The 24,231-nt window shown below is 47.2% G+C and overlaps 1 protein-coding gene across 2 annotated transcripts; it reads right to left on the bottom strand.

The window, feature by feature from the left end:
* Positions 1–8,494: 8,494 nt before the first annotated feature.
* MLN (motilin) lies at positions 8,495–23,777 on the bottom strand. 2 transcript variants are annotated; one of them, XM_054028120.1, is made up of 5 exons: positions 23,704–23,777; positions 17,880–18,014; positions 14,601–14,717; positions 11,532–11,640; positions 8,495–8,622 (listed from the first exon to the last, which is right to left on the bottom strand). In XM_054028120.1, exons 2-5 carry the CDS (start codon positions 17,997–17,999, stop codon positions 8,615–8,617), a joined length of 354 nt encoding a protein of 117 aa, XP_053884095.1. In that variant the 5' UTR covers positions 18,000–18,014; positions 23,704–23,777; the 3' UTR covers positions 8,495–8,614. The 2 variants fall into 2 exon arrangements, with proteins under 2 accessions (XP_053884095.1, XP_053884094.1); XM_054028119.1 differs by lacking the exon at positions 23,704–23,777 and having other exon boundaries at positions 17,880–18,142.
* Between the last annotated feature and the right edge of the window lie 454 nt (positions 23,778–24,231).

Below are 24,231 nucleotides of genomic sequence, written 5' to 3'. Positions count from 1 at the left end.
AAGCTTTGGTGGCAGTGCCATCATGGGGGGAGGTGGGGCTTTGGTGCCAGGCTGCCAAGTGACATGATGGTGGCTTTTGCTGCAGGGTAACAGGCGGACACTTCTATGCGCCTTGGCATTATTATGCAACAGTCCCTTTGTACCCTATGCCATTACTGAGCAGGCTACTCTTTTATGCCACATTTCAGTACAGCAAGAAGATGTGCTTGAGGTGTCACCGGGGTGCACCAGATTTGTCCCCGAGAGGTGTCACCCTAAATTGCCTCTGTTTTAAAAGCAGTCTCTCTTGTGCCATTTTATTTTCCCAGTGAACACTTGGTTGGTGATCAAAGATAGTGGCATAGGTAGCAATGGCCCTCACTTGAGGAGACCCGGCCTTGAGAACCGCAGACTGAAAATAGTTGACGTCAATGAATCCAGAAAAGCTTGGTAACTCTGTGTGTCTTCCTGTGTTCATTGACAACTGATGTCACTGGTGAAATGATAACAGTGGGGAATCTGCCAATAGTTGACATTTGTGAAGCGAAAGAGACAGCTCTTAACGCCAGATGTCCCTTCTCAATTCTCACTGGTCCACCTAACTTTCTTCTTATCGAGCCCCCTCTCAGCTTTCATCAACCCTTCTTAAATGTATTCATTTAAAGTATGAATCTGCACCACTGAAGCTGATGGGAGCAGGAGCAGGCCCCTCAGATTTGTTGGGGGAAAGGGAGTTGTTTGACGCTTACAACTTAAAAACCCAGCTTTGATTTGAAAATTAAATTTGGCATCAGTGATGTAGAGTAATTGCTTTTGCTGTTGTTGTATATAATAATATAATCAAAGTGGCTGAAATATTGTTTATTATTGTAATGTTATTAAAGGTAACGAGGACCTTGTGACTAATGCACATGCACAGTGCCTACATAGGAGTTTTTATGATTAGAGCCATGAGGACCACCAACCCGCCATCAGATATTAGCAGCAGTGTGTGACTGCCAAGCTGGGTAAAATGAATGCAGTGATTACATGATGCTGCTTTTCTGGAGTAGAACATAATAACCTTAGAATAGATGTTACAGGCATGCATGTATATGCATGCTCACACACACATTGGGGCGTGCTCCTACTTTGTGTCCAAACAGTTATTCTAGGTGACATCAGCTTGGCACTGCCAGAGTGCTGGTATGTCAAAGCCTATCATGGTTGGTTCCATCAGTACAAAAATCTTCTTTCTTCTCCTCCCCTCAGTTACACAGTTTAGGTTCCCTTTTAAGCTGAGCGAAGACCTTTGAAGTGTGAAACATTTCTGCTGGATTCCACCGGGTGCAGTTGGCTGGATCAGCAGGCAGAACCATTACAGAATCATGTCATCTGATTAGAATTTGCATCTTGTACAGTTTCAGGGAGTGATTGTGCCTTTCATTTTATTTGATGTTTTAAATAAGAGGAAAAGTTGGTATGGTTGCTTCTGTCTCCTAGTATCCTCCTTTCATACTCATTTTGTTCTCATCACTTATTCCAATTTAGGCCATCAGATGAAGCCATTCTAGGTCTTCCTGAAGAAGGTGGTAGCAAAATACACTACACTTTAGTTAGCAAACACAAACACCCACTTAGCAGAGGCCAGGCGGTCCAGTGAAGAATCACACTCCATTCTGCTGGGAAGTCTGAAAGTGCTAATCTTAGCCTCCTGTGTTCACTAACTGGAAAGCACAATTAACAGCTAATAATTTGGAGCCATGTAAATAGAGAATGAGAATATTCTGCTAGTGCCCCATTTCTGCAGACTCGGGGGTTTTAGCTAGTTTGGATAAACTCAGGCTACACATGCAGACTTCAAACCCACCCAAGCATGCAAACCCAGTCCAAATGCCACCCATTTTAAGGGCACCCATCCCTAGTTAAGAGACCAGGCCATATTCATGCCTACTGTAACCTTGCATGGATGTCAGTGGGGATATGCCATGAATGAGTCTGGCCCAGCATTAGGATTCACTGGGCGACTGCCTGTCTTCAGAGACCACACTGAAATATAAACTCATGGACTTTAAGGCCAATCTTCAATCCTGCCCCCATCTATTTTAGCAGGCTATATTCTTTAAGCAACTGATTGTTTTGGTCCCGTGAGTGAACATTTAAGACAGGTTTCATCATAATTCCTCTTGGCTGTTACCTCTGCAATTGAATGGCAGCTACAGTGGGATAATTATATAGATAATTATGGGCTGGGTTGGCCCATCTTTGTCAGTGAGTAGAGGGATCCCAGAACTGCTGGTGAGGAAGTGGGCGGGGAGATTTGTGGCTTCACTACTTCAGCCCTACCACCAGGGCTGGCTCCAGGCACCAGCCCACCAAGCATGTGCTTGGGGCGGCATCTGTAGGGGGGCGGCGCGGCGCTCCGGCCCGAGAGCGGGGCCGCGACTGGGCTCGCCACCCTCCCCGCGGCGCTCCCACCGCCGGGGAGAGTGGAGCCCCGGCCGGGCTCTCTGCCCTCCCCCCGGCGCTCTGGCCGCCGGGGAGAGCGGAGCCCCGGCCGGGCTCTCTGTCCTCCCCCCGGCGCTCTGGCCGCCGGGGAGAGCGGAGCCGCGGCGGGCTCTCCGCCCTCCCCCCGGTGCTCCGGCCAGTCGGGGGGAGCGGGCCCGCAGCCGGGTTTGGTGCCCTCCCCTGCCGCGCTCCCCACTGGGGGTTGGGGGGGGCAGGGCGACGGGAGGCTTTTTTGCCTTGGGCGGCAAAAAAGCCAGAGCCGGCCCTGCCTACCACACAGAAAGGCGGATGAGAGGGACTGGATAAGGATGTGTAGGGTCTGCCCTTATGCAAGACAAGGCCTCCATCCCCTGTGTAGGCCCAGGGAGGCTGTCACCCCTGCTCCTTCTGTGGAACCCAAGCCCCCCCACCCCATAGAAAACTAGTGCAAACTGAGCCTCATGGCGTGACCTGGCTGCCCACTTACCCTTGCCGAAGGTGCACAGATACCACGGTGATGAGCACAGTCTAAGATGATAGATGGCTACTTCTGTTTAAGGCTGTAGATTCGCCTGTAGTACCATTAGCTACTAAGCAGCTACCTGTTTTTCCCCAGTGTCTCACCCAGAGTGCAGATTATAGATACTGTTGGGTCTGCTAGTTGTAGTTTCTACAGGCCCTTTTCTGTCACTCCTGCTCACGTTGTGTGGTACCGTAGTCCATGAGTAGCCCCACTGATTTCAATGGGGTTACATGCAGAGTGAGGTGCCACCCAGTGTGCATATAGATGGCAGAATCAGGCCCTAAGAAGTTTGCAGAGACAGGCTGAAATGTTCAAAGCCACCTAAGTTTGAACCCCCGGTTCCCATTAAAATTAATAGAAACTGGGCCTTCAAGTCCCTGTGGTGACTTTGAACATCCCTGCTTTAGTTACTGTAGGATTGACCATGGCTGAGACTAACGTGGCCACGTGGGGGAGCAGGGAGAAGTTACTCTCCCCACACCAGCATGACTGCCTTAGATCTGCCTAGATTGTGGAAGCGGGCCAGCCGGAGCGGCTTCTCTGATGCTCCCTACCTGAAGGGAGAGGAAGGTTTGAGTGAGTAGATAGATGTGGAGTCATGGCTGCACCATCCCCATGCACCTCCTGGATGCAGGGGGCGCGGAGGGGGGGAGAGAGGGAGTATCCCACATGATGAAAAGGGGTGTAGCCGATTAACCCCCACCCAGTACAAGAGGGAAGGTAGTTCCAAGCCCTGACCCACCTCTCTCTAGTTACATGGTTAGTTGGTGATACCCCTTTTCGTGGTGTGGGATACTTTTCACTTACACTGGATACTCACAGGGTATTTGTGCCTGCCAGACACCCCATCGCTCATGAGCGCACCATAGATACGACTGGAACTTTTCTTATCTCTGGCTAGATCATGTGACATGTCCTGAGTCTGCCTGGCTTTCTGAGGAGGTTAAGGCCCTGTATTTAGTTCCTCTTTTTCTTTTCCCCACCCTCCAGCTTAGCTAGAGAAAAATGTGATCAGTTTCTTGAGAGATGAGTTCACAGCTACCCACGTATTGGCTTGCGGTAAGGTAATGGAGTTTGCTGCCCTGGAAACTGGATGAGCTGCTGCTAGCGAAAGGAATTATTTGAGCTGATGGTGGTAATCGAATGCTGACAATAGGAGGGAAAAGGGAAAGGAAAAGAACTGACACTTCTAAGCAGCCGGCCGGGATGCTGTGCATACAGATGGGTGCAGGAGCCGGTTTTCTGTTTGGTTCATTACAGGGGTGCACATCAGAGGCAGGCAGGTTGAAGGAAAAGGAAAAGTGAGTGTGTATACAGAGCACCAGCAGAAAGGAGAAGGCTAGTTAAAAGGACCATGTCAAAATAGGTCAGGCTAGAAAGGGGCCCGTTCTGATGATGGCGAGGGTTAGAAAATTGACTGTACAGATGGCCCCTTTTTACAGCTCAGAACTGTTTCATGTGTGTATTTGGAGTCAGATCAGCCAGACAGGGACGAAAGTATGTTCTCATTCTCTCTCTCTCTAACTCCTCTTAGCCCTGCAGAGCTACTGGAGCGGGAGCTGGGTTCTACTCCGCCTTGTGCATCAGCTGAAGAGTCATGAACTATGTACTGACTGGCGAAGCCATCTTCTGCCCAGCTTAGTTAGGTCACACTCCTTAGAGGGGGGAGGTCACACTCCTTAGAGCCACAACTGGATCTCATGCCTCCTTCATGGGAGACAGGGTCAACTATGTCCATGGCACCAACCACCCCTCCCTTAGACTCCATGGAAGTCTCCTCAGGTTGTGGGCTCTACCCCTGGGGCAGTGAAATTTTGCCTTGGCCCCATTGCCAGCCTTGAGGACAAAGCTCAAGTAAGTTGCTACAGCCAGAGGCTCTTTTGGGGAACCTCCTCTGCATGGGGCAGTGTCCCTGCATGGGGGGAACTCTGGGGGCATCTGCCAACTGGGGAAGCCCTCACAGGGCAGCGTCACAAAGAGTGGGGTGAAAGAGATCGGGCGGGTGCAGCCTTGTGCCTGGAGCAAGTCTGAGACCCACACAGCTGCCAGGAGATCTGCAGGGCTTGGGAGCAGAACCTCCTAGGTCTTCCTTCAAGAAGAGCCTCACCCAGTTTTCCTTCCCTGTCCCGTGGTTTTCCCCTCATAGGAGGGAACAGCTCAGGTTTGTAGTGAATGCCCCATTAAGAACAACAGGCCAGTCTCTGATCTCACTTACACTGTAAATCTGGTAAGTCAGTGGGCCAGATCCTCAACTAGTGCAAACTGGGCTGGCTCCATGGAAAGCTGATTTACACCAGCCAAAGATCCTGCCCTATGAGACCGCACTTTTTTCATTTCAGCCTTGCTGAGTGCATCACATTCATTATCTTCCCTCCTCAGATCCAGTTATCAGTGATTTTATAGTGTGACCTGCCCCTTCAGCAACAATCCCTGCAAAACTCCAGCTACATTAGCCTGATCAGTCTGTGCAGTGGAAATATGTGTTTGAATTGCATGTTAAAGCTGGCAAGCACTCCTGACCACATGTACTGTTATATGGGAGGAGATTTATCTTCTCCTAAGGGGGGACTGGCTTTCAAAACATAAAGTACAGAGCAGTTCCAATCTCATGTGTGTTATTTTGGCACTAACACTGCAGCTATTTAAATGATCCACAGTGACAGCAGAATTTATGTTAAAATGGGAGGATAAAATTGGATTGGAATTGGATACTTGTCACTCAGACATATCATTTGTCTCACTATTTCACACCTTATGGATGTTAAATTCCAGGGAACCTATAGAGTGACTGTTCTTAATTAAGCAAAAGGCATGTAAATGCATCGTAATTAATATTACATTAAAGTGGAATTAATCCTTTACATTCAGTTGTGTTTGCAAAGTAGAAATAAACATGAATCTGTTTCAGAGTAACAGCCGTGTTAGTCTGTATCCGCAAAAAGAAGAACAGGAGTACTTGTGGCACCTTAGAGACTAACAAATTTATTAGAGCATAAGCTTTCGTGGACTACAGCCCACTTCTTCGGATGCATATAGAATGGAACATATAATGAGGAGATATATATACACACATACAGAGAGCATAAACAGGTGGGAGTTGTCTTACTAACTCTGAGAGGCCAATTAATTAAGAGAAAAAAAAAAAAAACTTTTGAAGTGATAATCAAGCTAGCCGAGTACAGACAGTGTGATAAGAAGTGTGAGAGTACTTACAAGGGGAGATAGTCAACGTTTGTAATGGCTCAGCCATTCCCAGTCCTTATTCAAACCGGAGTTAATTGTGTCTAGTTTGCATATCAATTCTAGCTCTGCAGTCTCTCTTTGGAGTCTGTTTTTGAAGTTTTTCTGTTGTAATATAGCCACCCGCAGGTCTGTCACTGAATGACCAGACAGGTTAAAGTGTTCTCCCACTGGTTTTTGAGTATTTTGATTCCTGATGTCAGATTTGTGTCCATTAATTCTTTTGCGTAGAGACTGTCCGGTTTGGCCAATGTACATGGCAGAGGGGCATTGCTGGCACATGATGGCATAGATCACATTGGTAGATGTGCAGGTGAACGAGCCCCTGATGGTATGGCTGATGTGATTAGGTCCTATGATGATGTCACTTGAATAGATATGTGGACAGAGTTGGCATCGGGGTTTGTTACAAGGATAGGTTCCTGGGTTAGTGGTTTTGTTCAGTGATGTGTGGTTGCTGGTGAGTATTTGCTTTAGGTTGGGGGGTTGTCTGTAAGCGAGGACAGGTCTGTCTCCCAAGATCTGTGAGAGTAAAGGATCATCTTTCAGGATAGGTTGTAGATCTCTGATGATGCGCTGGAGAGGTTTTAGTTGGGGGCTGAAGGTGACAGCTAGTGGTGTTCTGTTATTTTCTTTGTTGGGCCTGTCTTGTAGGAGGTGACTTCTGGGTACTCGTCTGGCTCTGTCAATCTGTTTTTTCACTTCAGCAGGTGGGTATTGTAGTTTTAAGAATGCTTGATAGAGATCTTGTAGGTGCTTGTCTCTATCCGAGGGATTGGAGCAAATGCGGTTATATCTTAGAGCTTGGCTGTAGACAATGGATCGTGTGGTGTGTCCTGGATGGAAGCTGGAGGCATGTAGGTAAGTGTAGCGGTCAGTAGGTTTCCGGTATAGGGTGGTATTGATGTGACCATCGCTTATTAGCACAGTAGTGTCCAGGAAATGGACCGCTTGTGTGGATTGATCTAGGCTGAGGTTGATGGTGGGATGGAAATTATTGAAATCATGGTGAAATTCCTCAAGGGCTTCTTTTCCATGGGTCCAGATGATGAAGATGTCATCAATGTAGCGCAAGTAGAGTAGGGGCGTTAGGGGACGAGAGCTAAGGAAGCGTTGTTCTAAGTCAGCCATAAAAATGTTGGCATATTGTGGGGCCATGCGGGTACCCATAGCAGTGCCGCTGACTTGAAGGTATATATTGTCCCCAAATGTGAAATAGTTGTGGGTGAGGACAAAATCACAAAGTTCAGCCACCAGGTTAGCTGTGACATTATCAGGGATACTGTTCCTGATAGCTTGTAGTCCATCTTTGTGTGGAATATTGGTGTAGAGGGCTTCTACGTCCATAGTGGCCAGGATGGTGTTTTCTGGAAGATCACCGATGGATTGTAGTTTCCTCAGGAAGTCAGTGGTGTCTCGAAGATAGCTGGGAGTGCTGGTAGCGTAGGGTCTTAGGACAGAGTCTACATAACCAGACAAGCCTGATGTTAGGGTGCCAATGCCTGAGATGATGGGGCGTCCAGGATATCCAGGTTTATGGATCTTGGGTAGCAAATAGAATACCCCTGGTCGGGGTTCTAGGCATGTGTCTGTACGGATTTGTTCCTGTGCTTTGTCAGGGAGTTTTTTTAGCAGATGGTGTAGTTTCTTTAGGTAATCTTCAGTGTGTTATTGCAAGGCAGAAGTGAGCATGGACCATAAGCCGTGTGTACTCACAGTGTAGTAACTATGGGTAAAGTGCACCTGTCAGTAAGATGGATCTTCATATAGTTATGGTGAATTGCCAATATTACCGTGATGTGTGGTCTGTCAGGAGGGAATGTTCTGTAGTGATTAAAGCAGGGAACTGCAAGTCAGGACTTCTGGGTTCTGTTCCCAGCTGTGGGAGAGTGTGTCCTCTAGTGGTCAGACTGGGAAGCGGCGAGTCAGGACTCCAGGGTCCTATTCCAAGCTCTTGAAGGCAACATTCTCTAGTGATTAGACCAGGGATGGACAGTCTCAGGGGTTTTGCTGTTTGACCTTGGGCAAATCACTTAACCACCCTCTGCCTCCGTTTTCCCCATCTGTAAAATGAGATCAACAATATTTATCCACACTGGGGTGAGTGAGGCCTAATTACTCAGTGTGTGCAACGTGCCTTGAGCTCTTCAGACTAAAGGTGCTATTCTATATACCTAGAAAGCATCATGATGTAGAGCCATTTTGATTCCTTCCTGCACTTGGAGCTCACTGTCTGATTATTAAAGACATTTGAAAGAAACAAGTCATTTATTTAATTCATCTGCACATTTTATTAGCTCGCATCAGATTTTTTTCTTTTGAAGCACTTTACAGATTTAGTCTTGCAGAAGCGTAGCCCTGTAGTCCAGCAAGCAGCATCACCCTGCTCTTCTGGGTCTGAGGATATCAGTTACCTGCAAGGAGAGGAAAGAACAAATTCAGTCCTTCATAGTCTCTCTCTCTCTCTCTCTCTCTATATATATATATATATATAAATAATTTTTTTCCAGTCCTTTATAAGCCACACATACATTACCCAGTCCTCTATATATAATACCCTGTCCTTTATAAGCCTTATACAGTCCTTATTCATTCTACAGTTCCCAGTCCTTTGCATACAATTCCCAATCCTTTAGAAGCCTCATGTATAATTTTCAGTCCTTTACAGCTTTATATGCAATACCCACCCTCCTCAACTTCCACTCTGGAAGAAATGATGACAAACTGAAACCAGCACAGTTGAATTGGAGCAGTAATCCCACAGAATGGGTGGAAGCACTGTTGCTAGGGTTATTTAAACCTAGACTGGATAAAGCCCCGGAGAATTGACTGTAGATCACAATCCCGTACTGCTCCCCAACAGTGCGTGCAAGAATTGACTAAATAACCTACGGTCACAGAATTTTTCTGCCTCTAGTTTTTACATACCGAGGGCCAGGTTATCAGAAGAGCTCAGGGCTAGGCTTTCAAGTGCTCAGCAACACAATCGGGGCCTGAGTTTCAGAGTTCAGCTCCCATTCAGACATCTAAATAGAGGCCAGAAGTCCAGAGAGCTCAACACCTAACTCCTTTGAAAATTTGGCCTCGATTGCAGGTGCTGAGCTGTTTGGCCAATGTGGCCTAACTTACGGGTGCTGCATTCTACTGAAAATTTCACCCTAAATCCTGAGATCCTTAGTTGTTACTCACTGTTTACTTAGGGCTGTATTGTACAGTCCTTTTGCATACTGCTCTGCTGAGCATTTACTCACATAGTCCCATTGGGTTCAGTGGGGTGACTCGCATATGTGCACAACAGTGTGAATAAGAGATGCGTGATCTGGCCCTATGCCCTCGCTAAGGCAAACCCCATTGATTTCAGGGCTGAACAATTAGAACCTCAATTAGCCCTTAAGTTTCTGTGTACAGCAAGATTCCCCCAAATACCTACAACTTGGCAAAACCAAGAGCCTGGTTCTGATCTCTGTCACACCCCTGTAAACTGAGAATATTTGCACTGAAGAGACTGGAGATACACTGATGTGTAACTGTTATAAAGGTACGATCCAGTACTCATGGAAGACAATGGAAAGTCTCCCTTTGACTTCAGTGGGTGTTGGGACAGAAAGCAAAGACTAAATTGTGGCTGTGCCATAAGCCCCATGTACAGGACAGCATTGAGTTGTGCTGTCCAAGCAGTAGACTGGGAAGTAGACTGTGCCCCTAGTTTCTCCTTCCTCTGTGGAGGTGTGGAGGGGAAGGGAACTTACACGGTGTCAGGCATACAGCTGGTGCAGTGTGTCATGACTGCACCTATATTTTCCCCTTGTGGTCCAGCAAGGGCACCCACTCTAGGCTCCCAACTCCTCAGCCGTCACCTCTCTTGGGTGCAGATGGATTTCTCTCTTCCTCCTGACCGGGTTTTACCAGGCAGCACAGTCGCCTGCCTATACCGTGAGTTCCTCAGAAAGTCAAACTGACTAAACAGGTCTGGTTTGCTTCTCCCCAGAGGCTAAAAGGAACGTAATTGCCCACAGATACAAGCTACCGCACAGCCCTTTCTAAGGAAGCACATTTATTCTTAAGGTGAAAGCATTACAGAGAAAACATTAAAACACTAAAAGAACCTACACATGTGCTAATAAGCCTACCAGAGATCACCCCCACAAGTCCAACAAGGGCTCTGGTAGAAGTCAGCCCTTCCAACCCCACCACGGGGTTTTTCTTTGGTTATAACTTTAGAACACCTTTTGCTCAGAACAAGAACCCCCATCAATAGGTCAAGTCCTTCCAATCCTTTCCAGGAAGGACTGGGGTGTCCCTGGGACAGAAGATCCTATCCAGTTGTTGGATCAGAAAGTAGGCCCAGAGTCACTTTAAACTCAGGCTATTTATCCAAAAGTCCTTTCTTTGTCTGCTGGTCTCTAAAGAATCCAGTCTGAGCCAGTATAGGCAAGCCCTCCCAGGGGGTGGGACCTCTTGTGAGGTGTTCCAGTCTGAGTGAATTTGCCTCAACACCCACCCCTGTTCTTAGCTACTGGAGGGCTCCCTCAGGGAATTATATACAATCCCTGGCCCACAACAATGCATAATATTTAATACAGTAAGATCACCCATAGATATGCCATCTCTGACACACAGAGGATGTCCCCAGCATGCTGACACAACTGCACTGATTGCATTGTGGGGTGGAGCTCAAGCTCCACTCGTATATGTATGGGGACTGGCAGCCCAAGGGAGGCTGCTATCCCCTCTGCGCTGGTACCCCTGGTGTGAGTAGACAGTTCAATGGAGTAAGAGGGAGTCTTACACCCTCTTTTAGTCCCCTTGGTTGGTGTCCAGGATGGGCCACACTCTGGCCTTAAGGGAAGAGAGAAGCAGACTCCAAAGCCCAGTATTTAGGTACCTAATTCCCACTGATTTCCCCTTAGCTATTCAGTGCCCCACCTGGGCTGGCCTGTAATGTGCGTTCTGCCCTTAATACCCATTCAGGAGGAGAAGGCAGCTCCTCCGTCTTGCTTTTATGCTGACACATTTTCAAACGGCTGGAACAATGTGTTCACAAGATTGTTCCCTGGCCACGGAGGAGGGACGTGAACGTGGGGAGCAGTACCAAGGGTGGCTGCTTGGAAATGGTGCGAAGTCACTGTAACGATCAACAGCAGCACCGAGAGACCATCTGGGCAATGAGAAGGGAGCTTAATGTTCTTAAGCGCAGAGTGTATCCATGGTGGGAGGGGAGGACAATGAGGACTCTGTAAAGGGAGCAAATATGACACAAAAGCCATTCCCAGAATTATCACTAGGGGAGGGAGAGAGGCACAGTTCAAGTTCCTTACAGTACCATTTTGAGCGTTCAGTAGCATCTCAGTTAGCAGTTCCTCCAGGATGTGCTGGTATTTTTCCAGCTGCCTAGGGTCGAGCCGCATTCCAGTTTCTCCAGGTGCAGTCAGCTGTGAAGGAAAGCATAGTTAACAAAAAAGGGAAAATGGAGCGGGGGGGAGATGGATAACCACACCTCCTACTTTATCGATGTTGAAGAACAAGGGATCTTGTGCACAGAATTAAGTGCTACAACTTGCTGGAGTTTTCCCCGCCAACCCCGTAGCCAGCCACTGGAAGTTGTAGCACTAGGAACAAGCTGGAAGTTCCGTCACATGGAATAAAGCTGGACTGATTTAGTTTCCTATTTGGGGCTTGATCCTGCACCGTTCGAATCAATGGGAGTTTCCTCACGGACATGAATGGGAAGAGGGACTGCACCCTTAGTATGGTGGATATTGATGTGGACTGGGCCTTCACAAGGGATAAGTGGCCTTGAGGGCAGTCCTTGAACTATTTACTCACTCTTGGGTTGCTAGATGTCCCAGAGTTTCAATCCATTGGGTCATCCAGATGTTGGCTTGGAAATGTAGGCGGATAGGCCACTGGCAACGAACAGCATACGGCCTCTGCAATTAGCAGAGGTCCCAAAGGAGAAAGTGATCCTTGAACTTGATAACCCCCCGTGTTGCAACTCTTTCTCAGGCCAGTCGTTCTATTGACTCCGATGCCTGAGTAAGAGCTGTAGGATGAGGCACATTTCTGCATCCAGCACCTCAGGACAGCTGTTGCTAGGATGTAACAAAAGTGAACGAGTTGCTCAGGCCACATTTGGGGGTGGTGGTCAGACACCAGGATGTGCCTGGTGTTTAATGTTTAAGACTGAGAATGCTCAGTGTTTAGACACTAATATTAGACAGTTTTGGAAGAGCAGATGTGTTAACTAATGTCCTGGCCAAATTCCAACTCAGCTAGACTTTACATCCTACCTAGCTACATTTCCCGTGGATCCATATTTTTTCTCCTTTCCCTTTGCTGATGAAGAAGAATAGTGACGTTTCCAACCCAGAAGTGGCTGCACTGCCTGGTGGGTGAAACTATCCCTGGGCTGTAATAGAGGAGCCCAATTTTCTAACTTGGGTGACTGAGCAAACGTGCCTCCAAGGGCTCAGATCAGCACGCAGATGCCTAAAAAAACTTGGACTTTCAGAAAACCTTTGACAAGGTCCCTCACCAAAGGCTCTTAAGCAAACTAAGCAGTCATGGAATAAGAGGGATAGTCCTCTCCTGTATCACTAACTCACTAACTGGTTTAAAGACAGGAAACAAAGAGTAGGGATAAATGGTCAGTTTTCAGAATGGAGAGAGGTAAATAGAGGGGTACTCCAAGGATCTCTACTGGGACCAGTGCTGTTCAACATATTCATAATGGTCTGGAAAAAGGGGTAAACAGCAAGGTCACAAAGTTTGCAGATGGTACATAATTACTCAAGATACATGCAAAGCAGACTGTGAAGAGTTACAAAGGGATTTCTCAAAACTGGGTGATTGGGCAACAAAATGGCAGATGAAATTCAGTGTTGATAAATGCAAATTGGAAAACATAATCCCAACTATACATATGAAATGATGGGATCTAAATTAGCTGTTATCACTCAAGAAAGAGATCTTGGAGTCATTGTGGATAGTTCTCTGAAAACATCTGCTCAATGTGCAGTGGCAGTCAAAAAAGTGAACAATGTTAGGGACCATTAGGAAAGGGAAAGATAATAAGACAGTAAATATCATAATGCCCCTATATAAATCAATGGAACGCCCACACCTCGAATACTGCGTGATGTTCTGGGTCACCACATCTCTCAAAAGATATATTAGAAATGTAAAAGGTACAGAGAAGGGCAACAAAAATGATTAAGGGTATGGAACAAGTTCCAAATGAGGAGAGATTAAAAGACTGGGATTGTTCAGCTTGGAAAAGAGACAACTAAGGGGGGATATGATAGAAGTCTATAAAAATCATGACTGGTGTGGAGAAATTGAATAAGGAAGTGTTATTTACCCCTTCACATAACACAAGAACCAAGGTCACTCAATGAAATTAATAGTCAACACGTTTAAAACAAAACAGAAGGAAGTATTTCTTCACACAATGCACAGTCAACCTGTGGAAATGATTGCTAGGGGATATTGTGAAGACCAAGAGCATAGTTGGGTTCAGAAAAGAATTAACTACATTCATGGGGAATAGGTCCATGAATGGCTATTAGCCAAGATGGTCAGGGACGCAACCCCAAGCTCTGGATGTCCCTAAGCCTCTGATTGCCAGATGCTGGGACGGGATGATAAGGGACGGATCACATGAGGATTGCCCTGTTCTCTTCATTCCCTGGGAAGCACCTGACATTGGCCACTGTCAGAAGACAGAATGCTGGGCTAGATGGCCCAATATGTTTTTATGTTCTAAAACAGGTATTTTTCTGCCCCAGAGTGCTGATTTAAGAGTCCAACAGTGAAGCTGGATGGACTCAAGTTTGTAAACTTGGTACCCGCTCTACAAGGTCCTTAGGAATCCTGCAGGTTCAAAGGTGCTGGACAATTCACAGGTGATAACAAGCCTACTTTAGTAAATATCAAGATAAATCCCAAACCAAAAGCCAGAAGCAGACTTGCAAAATCCTGAGCAGCAGTAGTAGGTGTTTATTGAGAGGTAAATAAAAGATCGGTAGATTTTTCACCATTAGTATGCCAGGCAGGGTAAGTAGACTCAGGGGCTGAGCTACGAAATTTTCAAGACAATTTTTTAAGGCTGAGGTGCACCCTGCATCCATCTTCTGATGTAAACTTGCTCAGTGCCTGGGTCCAGTTTGTAGGAATTGGGTAGTATCCCTTTAAACAATTCCTAAGCCTGCTAGTGGCACTCACTTACTGTCTTCTATTGCAGAAGCCACCAGAACCTAACAGAGCAGCAGCGTACACATATAGGTAGGCCTCATATGTTTGTATCTGGTCAGCCAACGTGGTTATTGGACATCCAAATGCACCTGTGTTGTTTCCTCATATACTTACGGGTCCCCTCCACCATTCCCCTCACCTTGATGATCTCGCCCTCGTCCACACGCTCCACGTCAGAGAGCTCGGTAACGTCTCCGCCTTCTGATCGCTTCTGCAACATCAGGGATTTCTTCTGCGCTTTGTTCCTCTGTTTCTCCTGCAGTTACACGGCAAGGTACAGTAAAGAACAAACACCAAGGATCAGGAAGGTCACAGGGACAAGGGTCAGGGTGGGGCAGAGTGGCTGCTTGTTCAGCAAAGGGTGAAGCGCGCTGGAATAGGGTCCATGGAGCAGCTCCATGGCCGTGAGTTGACCTGGTGGAAAGGAATCCACATGCAGCGGAGCTCTCCAGCACCGAGCTGAGTCACTTGGGCTAAGAGCAGGGAGCAGGATTTGGACCTGGGTTAGTAAATGGGAATTCCTTTCCTTACAAATCCCCTGCTCCCTTTGCATGGTTCATCTCTTACTGGTGCCGCCTTGTCCTTGCTGCTGATGCCGCTCCGACATGACACCAGCTGTTATTCCGGTACCAAGCGCATCCCTTGGCAGATCAAGAGAGCCAGCTGGTGCATCCTTCACCTGTGAGAGCTGCCAAGCTGAACAGGGCATTGAACCAGAGAAATAAGAAACCAGCGAAACCTAATGAGTCACCTTTAGTCCATCTTCTGGGAACCAGTGCAGGATTATTCCCTGCCATCCTCCTGATCCAGTGCCCATTGGAAAGACTCCCATTGATTTCAGCGGACACTGGGTCAGACCCTATCGTACAGACAAAAAGTCAAAGAGCTGGTATCCCTTGGGTGGGCCCTGGGCTCAAACCAACCTTTCAGTTAACAGCCTAAAGCTCTACGGGGTGATGCAGTAGAAGGTAACTTCTTTGATCTGCTAAGAGACGTGGATGCGCACTGGTGGCCAGAGAAGCACGGCAGCCAAGTGGATTGAGCTTGGGGTTAGGCATTTCTGACTCCTAACCCGGGTTCTGCCACTGGCTCCTTGTGTGACCTTGAGGAAGTCATGTCAGCCCCCCATACTTCTGTTTCCTCATCTGTAGAATAAATACTGATACTCAGCAGCATCGTGGAAGGGGTGCTGAGGTTTAATTAGTCTGTTCCTGTCCAGCCCCTTTGCCAGCATCAAGCACGTCACTCGTGCTATGCATTATTGATAGGCCATTCTGGGGCGGGTTGTGTTGTCCCTCTACGATATATGCAGTGAAATCCCTGCTCAGCGCAAACCGCAGGAGAGCAGCAAAAATTGAGCGGGGGTTGAAAGGTTTCATACTATGGCTTTGGGAACCCGCTGGGGGGGCTTTGGAGTGGTTGTTCAAGGCAGGGTCTGTCTGTTGGAGGTGGGTCCGTAGTGCTGCCCTAACTGCCACACTGAATTTTAAAAGGGGTATTTTCAGTGTGAGAGAGGCAGATTTTGGACAACAAATAAGAGGGACTCCCCTCTCACCCCAGAGGACTCTTGATTGTGATGAGCACCCCAGGGGGAAGCGAGTTTGTCTGGGCTACTGGTGAATGATACACTGCAAAAGTCCACATCAGTGTACATTCTATAGGCCAGTGCTGAGACACAATGGGGAAGCTTTCAGGGCTGCTTCCCATTTCTCATTAGTTTGCCTTATTGTTTAAACTGGATCCACATACTTCCCCTGGCCTCTGATAGTGGTGAAGAATGACCATGCTACACCCAAGAAGCGGCCGCATGGATGCTCAGCAGACACACTAAGGGAACAATAGGCCATCCCTGCTAATTCCTAGACAGGGTGTGAAATCCTGGCCCCATTGAAGTCAAGGGGAGTCTGGCCAATTATTTCAATGGGGCCAGGATTTGACCCATGGTCTCTCCAAGATGAAGCACATCGGTGAGGTGGAGGTGGAGGTGGTGGTGGGTGAGAAGCTTGCCTGTGCTGTGTGAAAACAGAGAACATCAGGCTCTAGGGCTGTCAGCCTGGCATCTTTCAGTAGCATTAGTTTCACATCAAAAGAAAAGGATTTTCCTCTATGTGTGTCCCAGAACTGAAACCTATTTGGCACATGGTTAATTATTTGTTAGAACAAAGAGGCATAGCAGAATTATGACGGGAGACTGCAGCTCCTCCATAAAAATCCGAGCCATTAGCAATTATAAAAGAAAACTGTTAAAAAATATCCACAGACGAATGTAAATGGGCCTTTTGTTTCCACTATCCTATTTTATGTTCAACTGAATCCTGGCTCTTGCAGTCTAATCCTGAGTCTTTCACTCAAAGTCCTCTGCGGGACTGGTGAATAAAGTGCTTCCCACACTTTGAAGATCCTGTAAGTTGCCCTGCCGAGCACATCCCAGTACTGCTGTGGGACCTGTCGTGCTAGGGGGAGTCTGTTCCAGCTACATTTCCACTAGAGATGGACTTGAGAGAGCTGGTCTGAACCTTTGACCCATTGAGAGCTTTACATGAGTAAGAACTATGTTGGCCTGAGGTTCGTCTCCCATTGAAAGCCCCGCTAAGAAAAGCATTGCTCTTCAGGCAAGCACATAAATGTGTGTTTAAAGTTAAGCCCAGGCTTACACGATTTTCTGAATCAGGGCCAAAGTCAGCACTCTGAGCATGCTTGTAGACGATTACCCTATAAGTACAGTCTTAGGCTGTTGCCTGACAGGTTGGTGGTTTGAACCCTCTCAAGGGATACCAGCTCCACCACAGCACCACTGAGAATAAACTGAGCCAGTTCCCCTGGACTTGCCCCACTTTTCCAACAACGTGGGCTTAAATAAATCATCCCCCTTGTCTTTTCTCACCTGCGCTGCGTGAGGCCTGGCACCGGCGCATTTGAGGATTTAGTGGGTTAGCACACTAGCCCTTCACCTCTGGAGACTGGTTGGCTCAAGGCATAAGAGAAATGGGCCTGCTGCTCTCAGCCAGACCCCTAGTGGATGATGAGGGTCATCTGGGTATGTTCTCATTCAATCAATTCCCTGCCACCGCAGGGGCCTCAGGCATTAGTGCACCTCAGTGACTCCTGTTCTCTACCCGTGACGCAAAATAGTTTAGTCTCATGAGGGCTGTGATACTTTGGTCTGATTCTGGTGGCTGGGGTTCGTGTGGAAGTGGCTGGGTTGTAGGTAGTGGCTTCTGCCTGACAGGCGGTCAGACTAGCTCTGGTGGTCCCTTCTGGCCTTAAACTTGATGAATCTATGAAACCATCTATCAAACAGGCACTGTCTCTGCTCAGAGGGGATGAACTATGAGCTACATATGGGAAGCATGCACAGGATGCACCTTTCTGCACCACACGGGGCTCTGGCCATTGCAGTATGGTGCTCAGGGGTTACCTGCATCCTCTCGATGTCGCTGCGAGTGAAGAAGGCTAGGTAGCCTTCAGTCTGTTCAGCCAGCATGGCCACCACGTACACCACCAGCAGAGAAGCCACCACCTTCCTCGAAACCATCATGGAGCTTGAGAAAGCCTGAGCAACACAGGAGAGGGGAGGGTCAGAACATGCCAGCAGGGATGGCTGCCTCCTGCGGTGCACAGCAGTTCAACCAAGATCAGGAACAAAGAGCCATGTCCAGAAAGGAATAACCCTGAGTTATAGTTCAGACAATTTATCCTTCCTGGGACACGGACCTCTGGTTTAATAAACAACTTTCTTTGGCCTTTATTTCTGATCAATAGCCGTAGACTTCATATTTGTTCTCCAAGCTGCTTCTGTCACTGACATTAGGTGTTGAGTGACAGTCTAACATCCCCTTGAGGGCCTGACCTCCAGCCAATGGCCCACTCCTAAGAATGATAAACACCCCACAATTGCAACTCTCACTTCCCTACAGGATTGACCCCCCCACAGTCTACAGCCAGTGAACCATATGATTTGGCAGCTGGGGATGCTTACCTGCTATAGGAGGCAAAGTGCTCTCAGCAAGCACTTGGGTAAAGATACCTGGGCTTGTTTGCACCTGCTTTGCACAGCACAGAGCTGGGAAACTTCACCGGCTGGGAAGCATTTCTCAGTTCATACAAAGGAAAACTACTTTGGAGTCTGAACATTTTCATTTAGATTTTGCATTTGGGAGCATTCTCCTGGCAGCCCTCATGCTGCCGAAAAATGATCTGGAAGGAAGGTTTCCCCCAAAGTCCCCGGAACTCTGCGTTGCTGAACAAAACAAATGTCTAAAGGTTCGGGCTGAGATTTCCAAAAGTGACTGGTGATTTTGGGTGCCCAACTTGAGACACCTTAAAAGAGGCCTGTTTCCAGAGGGCAGGTGCTCAGCATTGCTGCATATCAGGCCCCTTTATGCTGGGCAGTGAGTCCCCAAAATCACCAGCTGCTTTTGAAAATCTTGGCCTAAAAAACGTATGGAGCAACTGCAGGCTGAGGAGGGCCTGGTCTGACTTACACTGAGACGTGAAGTGTACATTTGCATGTCTCTAGTTAGAATGACGTCCTGGCTATAAGGTGCACATACCCATTGAGTTCCCCACCTTGAGATGGTTGCAGTGTCTAGAATGTCTTCCCTTTGGCAAGCAGAGTTTGGAACTGTGCCAGCTTTTGACAGGCTGCTTTGACTACTGCATCATCCTAAAACACACGAACGCCCTCTGAACTTGCAGCAGCTGTGACTGACAGCCGCCTCGTCTTCTTCATAGGAGGGTCATCTAAGCCGACTGGACTTCTAGACTCCCACCTCTAGAATGCAACAGTTTTAGGCTCTGAGACAGCAAGGGACCAACTGGTTCATTGAAACATTGATTTCACTGGGACTCCTTGCCTGCGTAAGATCCTTGCTGGATCGGAGCCTGACTTAACAAAGAGGCAGCTTCATTTTCTAGCCAAGAACCAGAGGAAGGGCCACCTCCAAGCACCTCAGTGCAGTTCAAGCCGTGAGCCTCTCGATTCCCAGCCTGACTTCTAGCAGCCTGGAAGATGAACTCAGAAGAGGATGTGGGGCAGGGGAAATCAGCTCCAGAGGAGAAATCCTGCCTTTATGCAGTGAAAGGGAAGGTTCCACGCAGCCCTGCCTAGAAGTCCTCCAACAGACTCCGGTTTAAGTGCGGGCTTCCATGAAGCAGGTTCTTATGTAATACCAGTTGTTTGCACTTTAAATTGTATACACAGCACTTGATGAATGCTTGGGTTTTGCTAGCTGGATAATTAATAATTAATAAACAGGTTTAATATAACACTTTGTATTCCTGACCTAGCACGTTGCCCCCAAAGATCTCCAAGTGCTCTACTGCATTATCCCTATCTTACAATTGGGGAAACTGAGTCACGGAGAGGCAAAGTAACTTGCCCCCGGTTACTGAGTCAATGGCAGAGCTGGGAACAGAACGAAGGGGTCGTGCTTTAGGGAGTGGGGTCTAGTGGTCAGAGCAGAGTACAGATCCTATGCTCTAACTGTCCCTGAGTTGAGAATACAACCCAGGAGCCCTTATTAACAGGATTGCTCGCCAAGCACTGGACACTGCCATTTCTCATGAATGGGTCTGTTCCTGGGCAGTAACTGCCTACGTTTAAAACACAGTCATATGGAGCATTAAATACCTATTCAGTTTTGCCAGTGTTATGCCTCCGTTACAGTGTGTATGAAATCCAGACTTGCCCAGGGGAAAATGCTTCAAGCTACCGCACTGAGCTTCCATAGTGAGGGAAGTGTCATGATTTGGCAGCTTTAGTATAACTGTTTTACTATAATTATTTTTATTTTCCCTCAATAAACTTTAGGGGAGGAGGGAGATCAAGCCAGCATGCTAGTGTCTCTAATCCCATAAGGGATCTATAAGACAGTATGGGCAACTCCCACAGGTGGGCTGAGCCCCTTAATAAATCTTGTTAGGTCATACAGAGCTGCAGACATCATTTGCCACCCGAGCTCTACAGGAAACCAGTTTAAAGGGATTTAAAAACCAGTTTCCAACCTGATTTAACAGCAGTTTCACATCAGAGGGAGGATTTATGTAAACATTAAATCTCCTCTTTAAATATTAAAACATTCTCTCTTGAACACATTTAATGAAGTCTGGTCCCACTACGTAACTGCTTTACTCAATTCCTGATCCTTAATTATTTTCAAAACGCTTTTGGTTGAGGCATTATTAAAGGGACACTGTCAGGTCAAATCTGGCCCCAGAATTAGATTTCATGTAAATATAAACTTGTACAGACCAATAGAAACTAACAAATATTCCCTCCCACAGCGTTTGCCACCCGATCATTTTGGCATTGTGCTAGCACAGGAAAGCCAAGGGAGAGCCATCTCAGATGCCACTGAATAAAAAACACTAGAACTTATGTATTAGATCACAGTCTGTGCTGGTCTTGGGTCTGCTTCTCCACTGTTCTGCACTAAGTGTTGTCATTTACACCTGTGCAAAATGCTACCAAAACAGACTGGTAGGGCCAGATTCTAAGGTGGTGTAAACTGGTGTTGCTCCATTGACATCAATGGAGCTGTGTTGATTTACACCAGTGAAGGATCTGGCCCAGTAGTGGATTACCCCCAAATTGCATTCACTTTGCACAGTTGCACATGACTTTGTGAGGTTTGGGGCAACAGAAGCTCGGCCCCCCTCTGCAACAGGGGCCAGTCCCAGTTGCTAAAAACTCCCACAACAGACAATTCTGTAATATTCTGCCCACATGGGGAGGTTTCTTCCTGACCCTAGGCAGTTAGTGGCTGGTTTATCAGCCCTACTGATTGCATTGGGGGATTCTGCTGTAAAAATCAGTTGCACCACATGACCCAGTGATGTGCAGCAATCGCTTGGCTATACTGATCAAAAGGGGATTGCCTAGGTCTGTCCTTAAAACAGGATTCTACCATGCTTATGTCCTGATGCACATTATCTCTCAATAGGATCATTCTTTTGTGTCACCTGATTTATTCTGTAACATCAATAAACTACTGCCCCCCCACCCCAAAATACCCCAGTCACCTCCTTCATCTCCCACTTACTACCCCTTTGTGAAGCCGTTCTCTCTCTGTTCCTGGAGAAAAGCTCCTGCTTTTTTACTTTATCCAGCCAGCCAGTCTACTGAACATCCCTTCCTTGCTTTGTAAACTGGACACGTCTTTCATATTTTAAGGCCCCAGCTCAGCGCCTCGCCAGGCGAATCTATAGCTTGCTGTTTGTGAGTTACTTTCACAGGTAGCGTTTGAAAGTGCCAAGGGGGAAGATTCCAGGGTGGGCATCAGTACAGCATGGTATTCTGGGCACTTTGGCCCAGATTCTACACTGCCCTGCACCTTGCATTGGCATTTCTGGTAAAATGCCACCACTGTGATCTGGGACCTTTGGTCTAAAATGACAACACAACTCACAGCACAATGAGCAATCAAGCCCTTTATCCCCCGAGCATTGGCTCAGGATCAGTGAGGGACATCAAAAGGGACATTAGGCAGAAGTTGCATCTGCTCCATCTCTTGTGTTCAGGGCATCTCCTGGAGTGCTCTATTCCCATAAGACTCCCTGAGTCTCTGCCACATATTCCACTGTCTGATGGGTCTAACAGGCAGGTAATGAGAATGGAGTCAGTTTAATCAATGCTCATACAGAGAGGGAAGTGCAGAAAGCACCTTCCTCCTGGATTAAACAGTGATGTTGATCCCCCTTATTAGGCTTGAGGCATCTCTCCTGTTTAAAAGTTTCTGTTGAGCTGCAATCAACTAACTAACGCTTGCCATGGCAGCTCTGCGGGTGGCAGGGTAGGCTGGACTGGCCCTTCCTATCTCTGAGAGTTCAGCAGGATGTATCTGGATGGAGACTGAGAGCAGCAGCAGCAGCAGCAGCAGGCTCATTAGCAACAAGAAATTAAACTCCATGGAAAAATGGATGCAAGATCCCAGAATAGGAGAGAAATCAGAGAGGAGAAGAGCTTAGATACCACGATAATGGGCGTTATTGGAGGGGGGGGACTAAGAGAGGAATTGTTGGAGGGCAAATGATGTTAAAGGAAGGAAGAGAGGAAAGAGACCAGGGGACAAGGCACAATAATAACGATAACCCCAAAATGGAAAGGATCTTCCCCCTGAGGAGCTCAACGTGCTTTAAAATCTCCAGGGTGAAATTCACTGCAAGAGATCTATGTGCCATTGAAGCCCCACTTGTAATAGGGTTTATCTAGAATAGAGTTTTGTGCAGGATCTCTGCACAGGGGTGAATTTCACCTAACAGTGAACTAAATCTCCACCCCCCTCCCAATGAAGTTGGTAAATATCATCATCCCCATCTTACAGAGAGGGATGTGAAGCATGGAGACCCCCCGGTCCACAAAACACGCTGGAGAACCCAGGAGTCCTGAGTCCCCGTCCTCAGCTCTAGCATCGGGACCATCCCCAGATGGGAAGAGGCTGTTTCTCTTATTAGCGACATACAGTTCAAGGTGAACGTAAGGGGACCAGGGATGAGCTCTAGAACCGGTGAGAGAAATTTAAATAGAACCATAGTCCACTGGAACATGCAGCTCTGCCAAAATCAAAAAGCTCAATTTTGTCAGAATTTTGTTTTGGAAGAAAACCAGAGGGAAAAAATAGTTCTGGCAACATTGAAATGTCCTGTTTTGACATTTCCATAATGAAACTTTTTGGTTTATTTAAAAAAAAAACCCTGTATTCGATCATGTCTAAACAATTTTTTTTGTTCAGAATCTTCCTTTATGGAGAATTCTGAAAGGTTTGGTTTTCTGCTCCCATTTGGAAAGGATCTAGGCCAGGGGTAGGCAACCTATGGCAGACGTGCCAAAGGCGTCATGCGAGCTGATTTTCAGTGGCACTCACACTGCCCGGGTCCTGGCCACCAGTCTGGGGGGCTGTGCACTTTAATTTAATTTTAAATGAAGCTTCTTAAACGTTTTAAAAACCTTATTTACTTTACATACATCAATAGTTTAGTTATATATTATAGACTTATAGAAAGAGACCTTCTAAAAACGTTAAAACGTATTACTGGCACACGAAACCTGAAATTAGAGTGAATAAATGAAGACTTGGCACACCACTTCTGAAAGGTTGCCGACCCCTGGCCTAAGCTTTGAAATCTCAAAATCCTTCATGAAATGGAACTTTTATCCTCTGCTGACCCTGTCTGAAACCGTTGAGCTTTGACTGTCCATTGCAGCATTATCACAAGCAGAAATGAAGACACTTATCACTTACCTAGAGAGTGCAGCAGTCTCTCCTTGGCAGTCAGGGCTTTCTGGTCTCTCCTGTGTGCTCCTGCTCAATCTCTTAGCCCTTTATAAGCCCACCACAAGCACCAAGTTACATCACCAATAATCAATGGTGCCCATGGCTCCCAGACACGGTCACTGGATACTTGGGGTGCATAGAAACGGGTTTGTTGCACAGGCAGCAACTTCTTCTGCAAGGAATTTTTTTTAAGAGTTCCCAGTTTCCAAGGAAGATCACACCCCGCCCCCACAAGTGGCTGGCCTCAGAATGACTCTGCTGTTCTGAGTGCTGCCCACACCGGGACCGTATCTTAGCTGGGATCGCGGTAAGCAAACCATCCCGACTAGTTGCAGACCCTCCCTCTGCACTCTGTTTTGCATTGCATGGGCAGGGGTACTCCTGGGTTGGCTCCCGTCTACTCATCACCTAGGAATGCAATGTTGGAGTGAAGTCATCATAAGTCAAATCCTGGCCCCTTGGAAAACAACGGCAAAAGTTTCATTCTCACTAGAT

This window comes from Malaclemys terrapin, chromosome 4 (genome assembly GCF_027887155.1).
Source record: "Malaclemys terrapin pileata isolate rMalTer1 chromosome 4, rMalTer1.hap1, whole genome shotgun sequence".
Classification (NCBI taxonomy): domain Eukaryota; kingdom Metazoa; phylum Chordata; order Testudines; family Emydidae; genus Malaclemys; species Malaclemys terrapin.
The sequence above is the reverse complement of the archived record's forward strand: the minus strand, read 5'-3'. Positions and strand labels throughout refer to the sequence as shown.

Excerpts from the sequence above, each read along its gene's own strand:
- MLN (XM_054028120.1), bottom strand. The coding sequence starts at position 17,999 with ATGATGGTTTCGAGGAAGGTGGTGGCTTCTCTGCTGGTGGTGTACGTG. Across the intron at positions 14,718-17,879 it reads GCGACATCGAGAGGATGCAG|GAGAAACAGAGGAACAAAGC; the intron begins GTAACCCCTGAG and ends GTGTAACTGCAG. Across the intron at positions 11,641-14,600 it reads ACGAGGGCGAGATCATCAAG|CTGACTGCACCTGGAGAAAC; the intron begins GTGAGGGGAATG and ends TTTCCTTCACAG.